Below are 18,946 nucleotides of genomic sequence, written 5' to 3' on the forward strand. Positions count from 1 at the left end.
CATTTACTCATAAACAAAAACTACATTATTTACGAAATTTGAAATTATAATTTACCTTATTATTTATTTAAAAGCCCAAAAATAATTTATGAAAAATTAGCTTTAAATTTAAGACACGTATGATGATAGGTTATGGTAGTATGTACATAAATTACGTGCATGTATGTGATAATGATTTGATTCCATGACGTAAATTTGATTCAGTTTTGCAAATTTAAAATGATGCCTGAAGTTTGTTTGTTATGAGTAGAAAGCTTCTGTACCTATAAACACACCAGTTCTGGCATTTACCCTACTTAGTTTAATCTCAATTTAATTAATCATTGTTATCCCACTAATACTATATTAATTACCGTAAATCAATATTTATAATAGAAATACATATGCGTAGGTCAATTATGGGCCTAAGGCCCAACACCCTCTTTTGGGCCGAACAGAACTTATTGGGCTTCTGTTAGGCCCCAAATCTTATGGATAAATTCTGTATTTGCCACATTGCCGTCTTCTTCTTCTTCTTCTTCCTCCTACTTGAATATCACAATTGAGTTGGTTGAGCACAGCCCTTGACCCCGCCATTTGTAACAGACCAACCTTCCTCACCTTCACAGTCACATATACAATGCTACTAGGCAGCTCCATATCCAAACACGTATCTGCTGCCGGAGAATTTTTCCCGCTGACTTCTGTAATTACGAGGAAGACGAAGAGGGAAATCCAAGTCCTATGCACCAAGTCAAGAGTTCACCATGAAAGTCTCAAGGTACTGGAATGGGACAAGCTTTGCGATTCCGTCGCCTCCTTTGCTCGCTCTCCTCTCGGCCGTGACGCCACTAAGGTTTTCATTCCTCTTCTTCGTCGGTATATTGCAGCTTGTTGCTTGTCTCCTCTGACTTTTTCACAATTTCTTACAGGCTCAATTATGGTCTCTTGACCAGACATTCGAGGATAGTTTGAAACTTTTACAAGAAACAAATGCTTGTATCGAGATGCACAAGCATGGCGGTTTCGCACTTGACTTAACTTCTCTCCATCTTTCGCTGGTTACCTCCTTCTCCCTTCTTCTTTCGTCCTCACTTTTTCTTTTTCAATTTTTTCATTTCTCCAAGGCTTTGTATCTTCTTCTTCATTCATAATTATCTCGCCTTCCAACTGTTTGTCATGTTGTCCGTGAAGGTCAAATCTGCTATTCAACATGCTCGAAGGGCGTTACCGCTTGAGGCAAAGGAGGGAATCGCTGTTGCTTCTCTGCTACTATTTGTGGATGATCTGCAGCTTAGTCTGAAAGGTGCCATCAAGCAAGATGCAGATTGGTATACACGTTTCATGCCTGTAACTAAAATGGTATTTGCACCTCCTCAAATTTAGGCTAACTACCCCGTGTCTCCGACCCCTCATTTCTGATTTTACTTGCAGATTATGCAACAAGTAGTAAATCGATCACTAATTAAGTCAATACAGCAAGTTATTGACGAGGATGGTTCTGTTAAAGACTCCGCGGTTTGTTCTTCTCTCTCTATTTCTCTCCCGTTCTTTTTCCATATTTTTGAGGCATACCAGTCTTTGATTCTAATTTTTTTTTTTTTCTAATGTGAAATTGTTTTTTACTTCTTGCAACTACTTGTAGATATTCTATAGAGAATCTCTTCATGTATGTGTCTTAGCACACTGCACAGTGACATCTTTTCCTTTTACTCTGTTGAATTTCCATGCATACGGCTATCTTTAAGTGAAAATTAAGCTTGCCTATGTATTCATTGTTACTATTTGCAGAGTCCGGCCCTAAAACGATCTCGTGATCAAGTTCGGATTCTTGAAAGAAAGGTCAGCTAATTCATTTTCATCATGTATTTTTAATTATGGTCTGTTCTACTGGCCTGTTTCTCTCTTTTTATTTATCACCATGCATAGATATCATCAATATCTGAAATGAAGGCTGCATCACATCTCGTGTCCTCAGCTGTCCTTTACACTCCTTTTTATTACGTATAAAATGAATCTAACCTCTATTATAATCCCTTACTATAGTTCTTCATGCATTCCAGTTTCTAAAAATGTGCCAAGTATCTAGATTCTTTGTGCATGGATCTCCATAAGTTAATATCTTTATTTAGGAACAGATGTAATTGCTGAAATTTTGGTTTTACTAATACATATTTATTTCATATCATCATCTTCCACCAAGTTTATTCACTCTTTTTCTTCTCTGGACTCTCTGTGTGTAGTTATATCAATTAATGGACAGCCTCATAAGGAACAAAAAGAATGAAGAATCTTTTTTGGTAAGATTTTCCCTTACGAAAATTGGAAGCCTTTTGTCGTCGTGAGTTCTTTTTTTTTCGCCAGCTAATATTTTTGTAATGTTTGGTTAAGGAAGTGAGTAATATTGATGGGAGATGGTGTATAAAATCAGGGGCTGATCAGATTATAAATATCAAGGGTCTTCTGCTCTCCAGGTGCATAAGATTTTTATTATAGCTTTCAGTTTCTGCAGTGCAACTAATAGCTAAATCAAATGGTAGATATTTAGCTATTTATATTTATGAACTAAAGAATCTAAGATGAATAAAAGGAAAACTTACGCTCAGAAATTATTATCTAAACTATAGGATGGTATTTGTTTTTAGCAATTCCTATTAATTCAAGAACTTGTATTACAGAACACTGAAGTAAGTTATAGAAAAATCTTTTACTATCTTCGTTTTATATCCATTTGTATCATGAGATGTTCATTTGATGGGAGCTCAATTTTCAACTCAATCTCATAAAGATAATATGAATTATAGTGGTTCAGGTATAGGAAGCATTGTGGAGCCCCTATCAGCTGTCCCTTTAAATGATGAATTACAGCGAGCAAGAGAATCAGTTGCTAAGGCGGAGGCAGATGTGCTTTTGGTGTTGACTGGACAGGTCAATTTTCTTTGATGAATTTCTTTTCATTCTTGATGCCAGTACTTTCCTCCTTAAGTGTGCCTCTTGATTCAATCCATGCAGATGCAAATGGATCTTGATGAGATCGAAATGATGGTGAACTTTGTGATTCAACTGGATGTTGTAAGCATCTATCATTCTCTCTTCATGAATAAGATTTGTTTGGGTGTATTAGAACTAGATTATTTGTTCTCAACATTGTGTTTAATCTACTTCAAACAAAAATTTACCATACTATCTCAACTAACTTTTAGTTATGCTGGGAATTTAAAAAAAAATTACATCACCAGTATTGTTCTGTTGGATAAACTTTTAACAGCTAAGAGTACTTGGTTAGAAAATACGATATGGCGTTAGAGACAGATAACAGTAAATAAATTGTGAGCTCAGCAATTTGAAAGGAACTATGTACTTTTCATTTTTGGGATGAACTTTTTTTCCAACTTCAAGAGAAAAAAACTAGATTTTGGAGGCTTTGGAAATGTCAGTTAAGTATCCAAGTACATTTTCTGAGGGTTATATGTACAGTGGAAAAGGTAGTAAGTAAAAACCAAATTCAGGGCAACAGGTGTGAGTTTTATTAGGATTTGATTGCATTAGTCTGCAGTTCTAAGTTAATATCTTATAACTTGGATTCCTTTGCTGATATTTTATTGTCTGATTGTACTAGTTATATTTTTATTTTTCTGGGTAGATCAATGCTCGAGCAACTTACAGTCTTTCTTTCGGAGGTGCATGTCCTGATATATTTCTACCTGATTATGAGACTGGATCTTTAACTCCTGAAGACTGGTCGGAGGAGAACAAGAAGTTGAAGGCATTATACCCGAAAAGAGAGTGGATATTGTATTTGCCTAAAACTTATCACCCTTTATTACTTCAGCAACATCGGCAAAATGTAAGGAAGGCCAGAAAGGATGTTAGTGACGCTACTGCTGTAAGTTACGTAGGGCCAAATGCCAGTACCTCGCTATCTTAATTATGCTTGTATTTTTTTTTTTCAAAAAAAAAAAAGATACAGATTACAAAATATTTTCTGCAAGATGAGGTTAAGGTGATAAGAAAAGAAAAGAAAAATCAGGTTGGATAGTTACTTCTTTTTTGCAACAGTTTAGTATTGTAGTCATTGTTTTCTCACATGACCATATAGCTTCAGGCATTTAGTACAATGCCCTTTTCTTGCCATTAGGAAATGAAGAGGAGAAAACTGGAAGGGAAGAACACAATACTAGACGGAGAAACAAATATTTCGTCTTTAAACATGCAGGTACTGTAAGTGTTAGGAATTGGCTTCTAATACAGGAGCAGACCTCAAATTTTTAATCAGTATAATGTGTTACAGGTATGATCTTGTTACATGATCATGTACTCTTCTTGATTGCCAGGTTACTGCATTGGAAAAAAGTAGTCCAGTTCCTGTTGATTTTTTTATTGGTCAGGGAACAAGAGTTCTAGTTATAACTGGCCCCAATACAGGTGGCAAAACTATATGCTTAAAGACTATAGGATTGGCTGCAATGATGGCAAAATCAGGTTGATTTTTCATCATCCCTTACTTTGGTTCCCATACGCCTTTGGTTTGTTTACAACTAGTTTACAATGTGAAGTCTTGCCTTTGGATGTCATATACTGCGAGGAATTCTTTTTCAACACCATGTATTAGTTCCCCTGGTTGAATTGATTCTACGAAGTAGCTCAAAATCAGCCTAACCTCCACAACCAAGGAGATGCTGTTTTTTCCCTTAAGATATTATTAAAATAGAGAGTCAAAAAGATTTTTTTGAGTCATACCATTACCTTGTACTAGTTTATTGTATTTGCAGGTCTTCATGTTTTATCCTCTGAATCTGCGCGAATTCCGTGGTTTGATTCTGTTTTTGCTGATGTTGGTGATGAGCAGTCTCTGTCTCAATCTTTATCTACCTTCTCAGGACACCTAAAGCAAATAAGTGTAAGGATATATTTCATGGGAACGTTATTTGGACAGTTGATTTGACATTTGTAATTTTATCAATTTGGCCAGATCTATAACTACAATCAACTTATGAAGTTCATTGCTTTTATTTCTGCAATTGCTTTAAGCACGAACTTTGGATTTTGTATCAACTTCATCATTGTCCTGGACTTCTTTAGTGGCTTATGACATTGCGTTTCATCTGGATCTTTTTTTTTTTCTGTTTTTTTAAATTAGTTGCTTGTGATCTATCTTCTATTTGAATTTATTAACACTTCATCCTGGCCCAATTTTTACTACTGTGCTTAAGTTCTCTGTAAGTAGTTTTGTTTTCTAGCCACAGCTATTAATATGCGTGATTTTTGGATAGATAAAACTAATTTGCTTAGAACTGCAATTCTAAAAGTCCGATTATCTTAGTTATTTTTCAAGCTCATTGCATGTATAAGTATTTGGGTCCAAAGAATATTTGGCAGGGTATGATAACAATTCATAGTACCGCCATACTACATTTTCTTTCCAGACTATTTTATATTAGTTTTCTGGTCCTCAAAATATGATGAAGTTTCATTATTTTGCAGGACATTCAGTCACATTCAACAAGCAGATCACTGGTGCTGTTAGATGAAGTATGCTTGAGACAGATCTTTCTATGTCCACTAATCTTGTTTTTCATACCTTACTACCTTTGCATGGCTTAAAGAACATATATAACCCTGGCCTAGAAGACGTGAAAATTGTATTACTGCAAAATATATATATGCATGTATATGCATACACTTTCCCTTCCAATAGGGCTGTTCACCTTTCCTATTTTGAATGTCAGTGTACACTTTGACAATTAGAAAGGTACTGTCGTAATTGAAAATTTTATCTTGCAAATTTTGCACCTGGGCATATCTTCTACTTTCCCCTACTTGCTGATTTTTCAAGGGCACTTTTGAAATTCAATATGTTGATGAACACTCACTAATATACGTACTAATAATGATCCATTGTAAATATGAAGTGAGAATTACCATTCCACATGAGGGAGTATAAATGCTGTCTCTTTTGCATTTGCAAGGTAGGAGCAGGAACAAATCCACTTGAAGGAGCAGCGTTGGGGATGTCTCTGCTGGAAGCTTTTGCAGAAAGTGCTTTGTTGACAATAGCGACCACACACCACGAAGAACTTAAAACACTTAAATACAGGTTTTTAGTGCATAGCAATGTTTTTGGTGACAAATAGTGTTAAAGCCTTTAACATCTTGCCTGATGTGTTTGGAAGTGAATACTTGACAGCAATGCTGCCTTCGAAAATGCTTGCATGGAGTTTGATGAAGTTAATTTAAAGCCGACTTATAAGATTCTCTGGGGAATACCAGGTTTCACTCTCAGATTCATTTATTTGAATTTTTTTAATGATTTCAAGGTTCAGTAATTTATACTTTTTTAGTTTATAACACACAAGCTTAGAAAATCCTATTTTGTTCTCTAGCTATAAACACACTTTGTAATTGTGAGTGAACACCTCTTTACGAATCATACTCCAACTGATGCCGGCTGTTTGTGGCTTTATTTTGCTACATGGTGAAACAAGATGCTGTTGCATGCTATATGTATGATCCTTGCCTTTTTATATGCCATAGAAATTTATAACCTACATTCAGTTATTTTAACAAGGTACTTGCATTGCCTCTAATCTTCTACAGAATGTTAAATGCGTATAGTTAGTTAAAATTCAAAAGACTAGTTTGAACTTGCATTGTCTCTGGCATGGTTACAGGAGCAAGCTCAATGTCAAAAGCCTCTTACCCAGAGTTGTAAAAGGCAGTAAGTTCAGAATAATGAGGTGTAGTGAAAAATAGGAAGCAGCAATACTGTCTAAACAAATTTACTGGTGTCTTACTGGATGAACTTTAAGAATATTGCCAGGAGTGAAGAGAAAGCTCATATTACTTATAACCAATTTAAGGAACTGAACTAGGATGCCTTTAGTGGCCTGAAAGTTTTTGTCTAATGAGAGGATTGTGACATGAGGTGCCCATCTCAAAACACTGCAAACATGTAAGACTATGATCTTCTCTCCCAATTGCTTGTAACCTAGTTCTTAGGAGATTCTTGAAAAGTTGAAAGTTCCCCAATTTAGCTTATACTGATTGGTTTGTTGTCGTATATATATATATATATATATATATATATATATATATATATATATATTGTATAAATAATTTATGAGCCCTCGCATTAGTTTCTACGACTGAATTTGTAGATATTTTGTAGGTCGCTCCAATGCAATAAATATTGCTGAAAGATTGGGATTACCCAGCGTGGTTATTGATAATGCTCGAGAATTATATGGTGATGCTAGTGCAGAGATTAATGAGGTAACATGCAGTAGCTCATAAAAAGTATTTTTGCCTTTCTAGCAAAGTTATAGTATCTGATTTGGCAATTGTTACACCATGACTTTTGACACTGCACTAGATATTTTTCCTCTGTTGTCTCTATGTGACTTTACAAAGGTAACCTTTTCATAGATTAACCACGTATAATGGTAATTTCACCTTAAAAAGCAGTGTATAATGGTATCAGTAACTGCATTTTCTGGTACTTATTTGACCCTTCAAAGGCTTTCATGTATTAAAGAAACTGCCTTTTATCTTCTTAAGTTCTCATCCCCTAGCATCAACACGGTAAATAATGGTGACTACACTTATAACACATTTTACATTGCTACTAGCAGGGATTTGCTACTAGTAACTCTTATTCTTAGCTTATTTGTATAAGTTGTTTGTTCTCTCCCAATCATTTTTGAAATCAAACCAACATCTTCTATAATCTCTCTCTTTTATTGTGCAGGTTATAATCAGTATGGAAAGGTTCAAGCAAGAATATCAAGAGCTTTTACATGAAACAAGAAAATATTTAATGTGAGTATCATCTGCTTATAAAATTAACTTATGGATATAGGCTTCTGCATGGTTAGATATGACTCTTGAACATCCTAAGTTTTGGGTTGGTCAACTAAAGAACATCATAAAAAAGTAAGACGAACTCTTTTTGTTTCATTGTTAATATTTGCTGTTTTATTGCTCAAAGCTTGAGAGGAATGGCAAGGATATCTTTTTCTTTGTTATAGTTGATGGGGTATATTAGATTCTAACACTTTCATTTGCTTCCATTCATTACTGAGACTATTCTTATCGTTGATAATATGAAAGAAAGATTTTGGCTGTATAAAGTGTGGAGATGAACTGTTGGCTAATAAGTTGAGAAAAGCTTCAAGTCTGGGGAGGAACCCATGGACAAGAAGCGGAAAATAGGCAATCAACAGCAAGAAATTGTGGTTAGAACTCTTTCCTGCTGTTGGATTAAGTTTAGATGTCCTTCACTTTGGCATTTATATTTTTCAGTGATCTGAATCAATGTTTCAGAATCCTAGGTTAATTAGCAAAGCTAGGGATACTTAAGTACAGAAAACTCATGAACTGAAATCAAGGTTATCAGATCCTAGATTCTAGTAAGAAAGTGCGCAACTCTTCCCAATTTACTTGTAGCCAGATTTTAGAAATTTGCATATCAGAATAATTTATCTAAAAAGATTCTAGAGAGCTCAATTCTGAGAGATAAAAGTTCTCTCCAATGAGCTGTACAACTGACTCAACACAGGTCATGAAGAGGGAAACTTTGCAAATGCATCCTGCTTGCCTATAGATTTCAGTCTCAATGGATCCATAATTTGGTCACAAACACAGGACTATAGCAAATCAGTATCAGAGCACAGGTGCTGTGTACTTCAAGTGCTTTCCAGCAGCAGTTTGAAACCTTACCGCGAATATACCATGATGACTGAAAGAAACATCCTGCAGAGAGATTGCTAGTGTTGGTTTAGAGGATAACCATACATTTTTAAGACAAATTTGTGACTGATGGGGATTGAACTCGGGCCCTTGCTTGTGAATGAGAGTATCTTGGTGAATGGCCAAAGACATTATCACCTACTTCTTATTTTCACAATAACTATCTTACTTTAAGGCCATCAAATTCTGCAAAACTTGCTAATATTTGATGCTCGAAGATTTCCGGCAAGTTTATCTTCATTTTGTGCTTGTAGGCTCTCAAGAGATCTTCACGAAAACCTTTTGCTGACCAAAAAGAAGATCATGGAGCATAGCATTGATCAAAGACAGAAGAAGATGAGGGAAATTTCTGCAGCTGGTGCAAGAGCACGTTCTCTCCTCCACAGGAAATTACAGCAGCTTCGTGCATCTTCCCTACAACGGACTCAATTAACTGCAGTGGCCAAAGGTCAAAAAAGATTGTCAAGTTACAACCAACATGTTGCAATTGACAAAGAGGAATATACTAAAAGTTCATCATCCCTTGAAGTTGTCAAGCAATCACCACCAGGTATTAGCTAGTCAAAATTGAATAAAATCCTATCATGTGAAAGCTTTGTTCTCCACTTTTCAATCTTAATTTCATTTATTGGAAGGAAATTCACTGTTTTGTTTTCTAGTACATGCCTCTCCTAAAGAGAGTCCAGTAAAGAGAACTGAGCTTCCTAAGGTTGGTGACACGGTGCTTATTTCCTCCCTTGGGAAAAGGGCAGCCATTCTGAAAATAGATCCGTCTAAGGAAGAAATTGAAGTCCAAGCTGGCAATATGAAGCTGAAGTTGAAATTAGCAGATGTTGAAACCTGAAAGGTAGGAATGTTAATGTTGCTGTCCGCAACTGTTGTCTCGATTAATGGGTCAGTGTGGTTGATCCACTGTTGTGATTGCTTATTTTGGTCTTGACGCCTCATTAACCAAACAGCAGGTGGGTTGGATATACATGCATAGAAAGTCTGGAAAGCCCATTATCATTGTTGATTTGTGTCGGTACAAACTAAATATTAGTTGTCATTCATTGTTACAAAAGATTTCTTCTATCTGTCTCTCTCTCTCTCTCAGATACACAGAGACGGAAATTCATACAAACATAGATATCCATTTTATGCAAACCTTTTTTCAAATTTGTATTTCAGACATTTAGAAGGTTAGGCTCATGGTGGATATCATTCTCCCTAGGGATATACGAGAAAGGATCAATCACGTGGATGGCTGAAACATTTGGAAATCAAATTTGAGGAATCAAGAAAATTATTTCAACCTACTGTTCGGTATGTTAGGTTCAGGAGCGATTATCCAGGATGCAAATAAAGGTATTGATGGAGACTTGAGAGATTTGATCTGGAAAGGTACTTACAACAAAAACTCATTATTTTTCTAAAACTTTTTATATTGATGGAAACCTGATTCTGTTTTGTTTCCATAAGTTCTTTTTCACGTGCAAAGGTGATCAGTGTCACCATATATAATAATACTTAAAATAACGATATCAAATCTGTGTGATTGCAGCAAAATGCCATCTGTGTTGTAAATCAATGCTACTTAATGTGAGATTAACCCAGAAGGGATTCTGAAAGTTCTTACTTAGGATGGTGTATTTTTACACTTCAGTTATTCTCTATCTCAATTTTTACGCTGTGTTCAGTTCAATTTATATTGTCAACTTTTCTACCTTTAATTTTCATATTAGTCTTAAAACTGTATATTATAATACATCTGTTCAAGTTTTATTTATCACTGAAGTAAATCAAATTTTTTAACAGTTAAAAAATTCAACTTCCTACCTTTTAAGTAAGAAATGAATTCCCCGGATTCCGGAATTCAAGACAAGAGTAATGATAATTCGAAAACAGCAAATTGTTTTCAAATTATACATCTTCAAACTAACATGAGAATGAAGTCTAAGAAATAGAATAAGAACTGAACAAATGGAGCTTTACAATTTGTGAATGGCTAGACTCCGGTGGCTATTGGAATAAAAATAAAATACCTACTTATACCATCTAACGATCCATGCCAAAGCAGTAAATGACGTTCCTGTGTAGCTTTTTTCGAATTCATTTTGCTTGGTCTGTCTTTACTTGCGGAAGGGGGAAGAATGGCAAGGTAACTAAAAGCAAATGGCATTTACCAATACTGAAAGAGAGGTTAAATTGGCAATTCAGCAAGAGATCCCAGTTGATCAAGAGGCATGCAGAGGGTACATACAAGAAAGATGTTCGTATGGAGCAAGTAGAGGAAAATGATGGGCTCATCTTGGTTTGGGGGATTAGAGGGAAAAACTTGCAAGAAACAAAACTAGTGGGAAACCAGAAAGTACACACTCAAGATTGGGAGGACAGCAAAATGCCAGCTTTGGGTTCTTTTGTCTCCATTTTGCCCTTTGTAAAAAAGGCATCAATCACATCCACTTTCCCCATGTCCCACTCTCAAGTAGAGTCATACAGGACATACCTGCTTTCAGTTCGGGAGAAGAAAGAAGCTTGAAAGGAACTATAAAAAGATTATATACAAGATTCCTAGCGAGAATAGCTGTTGGAATAATATAATCGGTTTCATGAATATGGTTTTTTGTATTCAGATTTTTTAAATAAATTAAAATTGAATTTCATGTATTTCTCTGTTTATATTCACATAGCACGTGCCACCAGTTTAACAAGCGCTGTATTCTTTCTCCTAATTTTCTTGGTAATGATATTTTTGAAGTTAATTTCTGTTTAGAGTTTTTAGAATCTTATTTTTGAAATGTGATAATCTTTTCTTTTTAAATTCTTTGCAACTCGATGGGTTCATCAATGGTGAAATGCCGAATAGTATCAGAAATGTCACTTCTTTGTTTGTCATATCGTTAAAGCGATTACCCCAGAAGTCAAATAAGAAAATTGGCATATAAAACCCAGAATTTCCAGATTAAAAAGCTGTTGATTTGACATAAACAATATATATATATATATTATATAGAACATATTAATGCCAGTTTATTTTCAGAGCAAAATCAGTTCAACTTGGATTGAAACATGAATCCCTCCAATATTCTATATCACTTCAAAAGATATCTCAATCATTTGCAATCTAAATTACCAACAAGTACACTACACTAAATTCACAGCCCCTCCATCCTCCTCTCGATCTCCATCACCACCATCGGAAACCTCAACCGGCCACCCTTTTTCAAACGTCACATCCAGGAAAAAAAGCATGAAGATGAGAAAAACGCAGCAGATTAAAGAAGGGATTGGCCCAAAAATCCACAGGAAGAGCGGGAAGGAGAAGTAGAAAGCTCTTAAACCTAAAGACCAGAAGTAGCTGCCTCTGTCAAGAGTGGAAGCCACGTACTCGACGTTGAGAAGATGGTGGTGGTGATGCGGCGACATCTTCATGAACGGCACGTTGATCAGGATGCTTGCATGGCTGTAATACCGAATCGATTGAACGTTGAACATGAATGAAACCAGGAAGCAGACGAGTATGGAGAAGAATTTTATGGAGAAAGCCAGCTCGCTTTTGCTCCCAAGAACGAACCAGGAAGACCGATTCGTCGTGCTGCTCGACATTAACAAAGCAATGAGTGAGCTCAGCATGATCGCCGTCGAGGCCAAAAGGGTCGACGCCATTATGTTGTTTCTCAGCGTCTGCACCGCCAGAACTCCGTTTTTCGCCACGTCCTGCTCCGCCGCCGCCGCGGTCGATCCAGATCACAAAACAGAGCCAGTGAGATTATAAGATTTGATTTGACGATCGTCAATTAATCGATATAGAGAGAAATGCAAAATGGGATATCGTAGATCAACAGACGCGATTAATTAATTAATTGATTATTGATTATTGTTCATATATACGTTTATACCTCCATCATGGCGCGGACCCAGAAGCGACGATTGATGGCATTGATGCCGATGACGGTCTTGTTGGGGCGTTTGAGAATTTGATTGAGGAGCCATAGATGATAAACGATCATCATGAACATACCCAGAGGAACCAGGGTGTAATCAAGAACCTTTTCGCTCTTCATCAATTTTGCTCTGATGAAAAACAAGAGAGAGAGAGAGAGAGAGAGAGAGAGAGAGAGAGAGAAAGGAGGAAGACAAAGAGCACTTCTCCTCTTTGATTTTAACCAAGACCCAGAGAAAGGGAGAGAGAGAGAGAGAGATACACCGTGTAATACGGATGTTGAATGGAGGGCGCGACACGGGGAGAGAGTGAAGCGCAGAACGCATATAAATAAGGCTAGGGCAGGTCTTCTTCAAGATTTACATATATAGATACACACACACACACACACACATATATATATATATGGATTGTGGGTGTGTTTCCCTTTCAAATGGGTCTCCTTCCCTGGTCTACGCGGACAAGGATGAGCTTACCAATTTGGTGATTCCCATCCATCCCTTTTCACCATCCTCAAAAAGTTCTGTTCTTTAAGAATCTTATAGGTTACAACATTATGATTCTTTGAAAAGAAAATTTTGATGTTTTGAACAATGTAAGTTTTAAGTTTAACTGGGTGTATTTTGATTTAAAATTTCAGTTGAACAAACTTTATATTTTTTTAAAAATATATATATATATTTTTTTTCTAATATGGATTTTACCACACCAAATTATAAAATAATTTTAAAAAATTAAATGGAGTTAAAATATACAGTAAATATAATACACAGAACAAAACTGGTAAAATGGTAAATGGTAAATGGCATAACTTGAAGGTCACTCACCCTATAATAAATCCCCCGGCACGGCATGTCATAATTGGTATCACATATCATGCAAGTAACTTTCTCCTTTTTCTTTTTTGTAACCGTAAATAAAAATGTCACGTTAATAAATTCTATTATACATCGAACACGTTTAAAAAGCTGGCTAATACATATACATATACATACATATATATGTACGTGTGGTAAGATAATCATTTATAATATATATGTACGTACGAGTAGCAGTATATGTGTTTGTATATGTATTGAGAGAAGACGAATGGGTGTCACTTTCCTAGTTCAAAAAGATAGGAAATTATAAAGTATCAAACCAGTTTGTTTATACACGAACACACACACACACAAGAAACAGAAGATGAATAAATGTAGCGATACATATATATAGATCAATAATATAATAATATAAAAAGACTTTTAAATAAATATACATATATATATGTATAATAACTTAAATTCATAACTTTGATGTAAATGAAAAAATGTATAACTATTCAACTAAAGGGTAAGTAGAGTTGGCGGCCGCCATTTCATATCTTTTCTCATGGCGGCCCACCCATTACTTTTGCCTTGTGTGTTTATACATATATATATATATGTAAGATACACCTTTGTTATATTATAACAATAATATATAATTCATGTCAAAAGTTTCTTCGAGTAGTGGGCGTAAGTAAAATTAACTTTATAAATTTTTAAAATATGTGTCACATTTATAATATTTTAGTTAAAGTAGCATTATAATTTTTAATATATAAATTGTATATAAAAATAAATACCTATACTATATAAATTTAATATAAACCTACAAAATTTAAATAGAAAGCAAAATACATAAATCTTCTACTCTCATTGTTGCCATGTTAGTACTCTTGAAATTAACATTTATGTAATTATTAAAAAAAAAACCCATAATATAATTCACATTTAAATAATAGTAAAATAATAATAATATACTTATTATATGCATAATGCATATATATATATAATTATATGGAAATTACACTCCATTAATGGGCTACCTCGATCGTTCCGTGCATATACGATGTATGTACATTTTTTTTTTTTTCTAGAAGAAATAGATAATTCCAATAAATTAACTCTACAAAATAAAATGGCATATCATTTAAATTAATATGTTATATGTGGTAAAATGGGCATTAAATTTTCGTGTTTCCCAATAAAGTTATTATTTTACTAGGTGCAGTGCACAGACTTTATTGTGAATATAATAATAATAATAATAATAATAATAGACTATATTTTCAACTGTTAATTACTATTTTTGTTGACTATTAAAAAATCAACAAAAATAACTCAGTAGTGCCTAATGTATAATAAAACATTACTTAAAAAACTGAGTAGCTTATTAGACACTATATTAGAAATTATTATTTTATATATTTAAAGTAAAATAAATTGTTAAAACAAATTTCAAACTTTTATTATTACGTCATCCAAAATAGTGGGGGCTCGCAGTTCTCTGCAGTAGAGCGCGGTTGACTTTTTCAAATCCTACGTATTTTCGCCTACCACTTTCGAATAGGATTTGACATTTTTTTTTTTAAACCAAAAACTTATTTTTTTTAAATGTCACGTATAGTTTCCAATATCCTAACAAATTAAAGCCGAAAAAATTTTAAATTTCAATGAATAATAATTAATTCGAAAATAACGATAATGTTTGACAAAGAAGCATTAAAATCACAAATTAAAAAATAGTATGTAATAATATAATATTTTACTTAATAATAATTAATATATAGGTATTCTATTTTTTAAAAAAATGAACAAAAAAAAAACTTTATTCTATAAATTATTATATACATATAAAAAATTATATGATAGATAATAATTATGTAAGTACAAAAATTAGTTGAAAGACGTGGTTGGAAAAATCCACTAGTTCCATGCAGATTGTACGTCTCGAAATCACGGAACTTCTGATTGATACCAAAAGCAAGAGGTTGTGGGGCCCAGAGGCTCTCCCGCTTGACAGACTTTCAATTTCAGTTCTCTAATAATTTTATCTTTTCAACATAATTTTGCATCCGCTGAGTAACATCCACCGGGAGATTCTCCCTCCCCACGATTCTGTACTGCTCAAACTTACTTTCTTCGCACTTCATCGCTGCGGTTTTACATGCTCTAATACATCCTGCTAAAACAAAAAACATGGAATTCGCAGTTAAATATCCTATTAGTATACGGCAGAAAACAGTATTGCCTATTCGACTTACCACTAAGGTCCAGTAAGTTAAACAACACCGGGCAATTTCCGATACTTGTAACCAAGGTAATAGCACTCCAGACTTTCTGATGCTCCTCTCTTGAGGCTCTGATGATACACAGTTTTGTAATGGGATTCACATACTTGACTACAGAAAAAAGCCACGCATATTATACTGACAATCGTTGAACAAGAAAATAAAAGAGATAAATTACCACCATGTTCTCTCACCTTGGAATGATCCTAAAGATGAGGCCATGCCACACTCCCCAAAGTTCACAAGAATGCTATCTTTGATTGCTTTGGAGACATTGAATTGGGTAAGAATGATGGGGTCTTCTACAGCAAGTTCTCTATTTGGATCAATGAAGACCTCCATTACCATGTACCTGTTTTTAAATCCCACCATGATCCTATAAAAGTCACAATACTTCATCATCAGACTAACACATTCAACATTTTAAGGGGAAAAAAGCAGACTAATGAGACAGAAAATCAAGAGCTCCAGATCCAGCTTATTCCCAATCAAAGAAGATCAATATCTATGCAGTTGAGCAAGGTTTTACTAGGAAGTATTAAACGAGAAATCTAACACTAAAAGATTACGAGAAAAAGCCCGGAAGAACTAAAGCATTATAAAATTGATAAAAGGATAATGAACATAAAAAAACAATTACAGGGAATCCGGCAGGAAGGTTCAAAATTCACAATAAAACACAACTGTAGCAACTAATGATGCCGAAAGGGATTTGAATATTTTTTTATATGGAGTAAACTTAATCGCAAGAAGCATTTGGCTTGTGTCCAATCAAAGTATTGTAAGCAACTCATTAGGATGATATATCAGAGACCTGGGAACTTCAAATAAATCTTAAATGTGACGAACATGTGGGTATAAAGGTAAGAGATCTCTTCTGGAATGTAACTGTTTAATTGTCCAGACAGCAAACAACAAACTACAGTAGCCTACTCATGTATGATCAAGCAAATAACTTGAAATTTTAAACTGCTCGAATGGAAAACGTAAAATAACATTAAGTAGCCCATCCATATCACTACCATATCTAGAAACCAAGTTTTAATCATTCATACAGCCATCTTCAATGGAACCGAGATCTTAGGTACCGTAGGAATCTACATCATCAAACAAACGACTGGTACGAATCTACCATACTTTAAATGGCCATAACAAGCAATCGGTGAAGGTGTCATCATGACTAAACCTATATTGTCATTGAATTGATATGGAGAATAATCTGATCCAAACCGGATTCAACTAGTTGTCAGTAATCAGATTGCTAAATATTCCTGGGATGTCCAATGACCATGAAGTAAAGGACACAGATCAATGTAAAAGTATTTAATGATCAATAAATCATAAGCGTATATACCATGTATATCAACGAACCGGGTTGAAACAATATATGTAAGAATGAATAAAAATATACAGAATTGTTCTACATATCCAAATAAAATTGAGATGAAAATTAGTTTGCTTCACACAATCTTCCCATCAAGCTAGTCAGTAGGCTTTGAAGTTTCTGCACTGTCTATCACAAATAACTCCCCACTCTCAGGAGGTGGATGAACAATAGTGCACAATTAGAGCAGAGTTCCATCAAAGTGGAAATTAGCACACTAGTAACTGAATCATCTATTAAACTAAAGATTAGGCAAACTTCAAATCTTTCCAGCCGCTTAACCGAACAACCAATAAAAAATAGCCCTGACTAAAGCCTATCAGACCCGATAATTGCCTGCAACAACCCTAAAAATTACCTTTAGTAGCCGCAAAACCGTCCCAACCCGATGTCGTGAGGCTGACTCGTGCGCGAGATGGAGATTGGCGGAGAGGAAGATACCTTCAATAATGCTTGCCTCTCGAAGAGAAAAAAGCCGCGTCGGAGAAGAACAGTCAGAGACGGCGAAGCCGAGTTGAGAGAGAAGAAGGAAGAAGGATGACTGTGCGGCTAGCAGACGTTGGACACTGAAGAAGAAAAAGAAGAAAGCAGGGCCAGCCATTTGGAATTAAAAATAAATAAATAAAGAAGCCCGTCTTGGCCCAAAAGAGATGGGCCTTGGGATTTTTAATGGGCTGAGTTTATTTATTTTTATCTTTAATTATTATTTTATTATTTTAATGAAAATAATTTACGATTTTATAATTGATGATAAATTAAAAAATAAAAAATAAAATCTGATTTTAAGTTTTTAAAATTAATAAAAAATGTTCCAAATTAAAAACCTTCAATCTAATTACATGAAAAATAGTATAGAAATTATTTATTTTTTCTATATTAATTCATGAAAATAAAAAATAGAAGTTCAGTTAACCTATTTCATAAAAAATAAAATAAAATAAAGATCTCGAAAATATTTATAAGCACAGAGAAAACCAATTAAAGCATAATTAATTTGAGAAAATAATTTAAAATCTATTTTTAAATAAATCATATAAAGAAATTATTACTCCTACAGCGGCTATAAAGGGATTAGAAAATTTAAAACCAAGAAAACACTGAATGGATTTTACACGTGTTAAGCGCGTACGAATTATTTGATGAGGCGTAATAATTAAATTAAATTTATTATATTTTTTAAAATTTTAAATCGTTAGATATTTTTTTCAAAAGTTATTATTTATTTAGGTATCTTGTGATATAGCGAAGTTAAAGGAAGTTAGTGCACACGTGTCAAGTTGTGATACGTTGATATAGTCTTCGGCCTGTCTCGAACTTGTCGCAGAAGACCGTTTAAAGTCGCTACGAAATTAATTATTATTAATTATTATTAAATAATAGCGGAAGAGTAAATTGAAAATAAAAAATAAATAAATGAGAAGTACTCGTCGAAGAAAAGTGAAGCGAGAGGGAGACAAACAGAACCGTTGGACACGTGAGAGTTTAATGGCAAAAAGTCCGAGAAGTTATCCAAACCAGAATTGTAGGTGAAGAGTAGGAGTTTCGTTTCCGTCCATCCACCCTGCGAAATTACCTTTCTACCCTCACCGAACTTTTTATTTTTATTTTATTTTATTTTTTTTTTTTTGGCAGTATCTTTCTTTTTGTTTTTGGTGCGTGAGCACGTGAAAGTATCAAGAGCGCGTGGGTCGCGATCCGTTAGGAAACTATGTAAATAGGCACGTAACCATAGGATTTGGTGTGAGCAATAGGTTTGAACCGTCAGATTAAAAAACAATTAATGTATTTAAAGTAATAACTTTTATCTAACGGTTAA

General features: G+C 34.4%; 3 protein-coding genes across 8 annotated transcripts; 1 reads left to right on the plus strand and 2 right to left on the minus strand.

Annotated features, from left to right (window-relative positions):
- The first annotated feature begins 501 nt into the window (after positions 1-501).
- Positions 502-10,348, plus strand: LOC110823288 (DNA mismatch repair protein MutS, type 2). 5 transcript variants are annotated; one of them, XR_015816253.1, is made up of 22 exons: positions 503-835; positions 912-1,040; positions 1,174-1,341; positions 1,414-1,497; positions 1,771-1,821; positions 2,223-2,279; positions 2,371-2,453; positions 2,784-2,907; positions 2,992-3,051; positions 3,623-3,865; positions 4,118-4,195; positions 4,314-4,461; positions 4,752-4,879; positions 5,464-5,511; positions 5,949-6,076; positions 6,167-6,249; positions 7,148-7,251; positions 7,727-7,797; positions 8,982-9,277; positions 9,387-9,574; positions 9,941-10,110; positions 10,271-10,348. XR_015816253.1 is itself a non-coding variant. In XM_088211205.1 (21 exons), exons 1-20 carry the CDS (start codon positions 620-622, stop codon positions 9,569-9,571), a joined length of 2,466 nt encoding a protein of 821 aa, XP_088067331.1. In that variant the 5' UTR covers positions 502-619; the 3' UTR covers positions 9,572-9,574; positions 9,941-10,348. The 5 variants fall into 5 exon arrangements, 3 of the variants coding, with proteins under 3 accessions (XP_088067331.1, XP_088067330.1, XP_088067329.1); XM_088211205.1 differs by having other exon boundaries at positions 502-835; positions 9,405-9,574; positions 9,941-10,348; XM_088211204.1 differs by having other exon boundaries at positions 9,898-10,348.
- A 1,315-nt stretch (positions 10,349-11,663) lies between these two features.
- LOC110823486 (TRP-like ion channel protein (Protein of unknown function, DUF599)) lies at positions 11,664-13,116 on the minus strand. Its single transcript, XM_088211904.1, has 2 exons — positions 12,609-13,116; positions 11,664-12,426 (listed from the first exon to the last, which is right to left on the minus strand). Exons 1-2 carry the CDS (start codon positions 12,771-12,773, stop codon positions 11,854-11,856), a joined length of 738 nt encoding a protein of 245 aa, XP_088068030.1. The 5' UTR covers positions 12,774-13,116; the 3' UTR covers positions 11,664-11,853.
- A 2,150-nt stretch (positions 13,117-15,266) lies between these two features.
- EMB1687 (ribonuclease P family protein / Rpp14 family protein) lies at positions 15,267-17,716 on the minus strand. 2 transcript variants are annotated; one of them, XM_088211841.1, is made up of 4 exons: positions 17,489-17,716; positions 15,941-16,122; positions 15,720-15,857; positions 15,267-15,640 (listed from the first exon to the last, which is right to left on the minus strand). In XM_088211841.1, exons 2-4 carry the CDS (start codon positions 16,116-16,118, stop codon positions 15,489-15,491), a joined length of 468 nt encoding a protein of 155 aa, XP_088067967.1. In that variant the 5' UTR covers positions 16,119-16,122; positions 17,489-17,716; the 3' UTR covers positions 15,267-15,488. The 2 variants fall into 2 exon arrangements, with proteins under 2 accessions (XP_088067967.1, XP_021909399.1); XM_022053707.2 differs by having other exon boundaries at positions 15,267-15,637; positions 17,489-17,714.
- Between the last annotated feature and the right edge of the window lie 1,230 nt (positions 17,717-18,946).

The sequence above is a fragment of the Carica papaya genome, chromosome 9 (genome assembly GCF_054855325.1).
Source record: "Carica papaya isolate Zhongbai chromosome 9, ASM5485532v1, whole genome shotgun sequence".
Classification (NCBI taxonomy): domain Eukaryota; kingdom Viridiplantae; phylum Streptophyta; class Magnoliopsida; order Brassicales; family Caricaceae; genus Carica; species Carica papaya.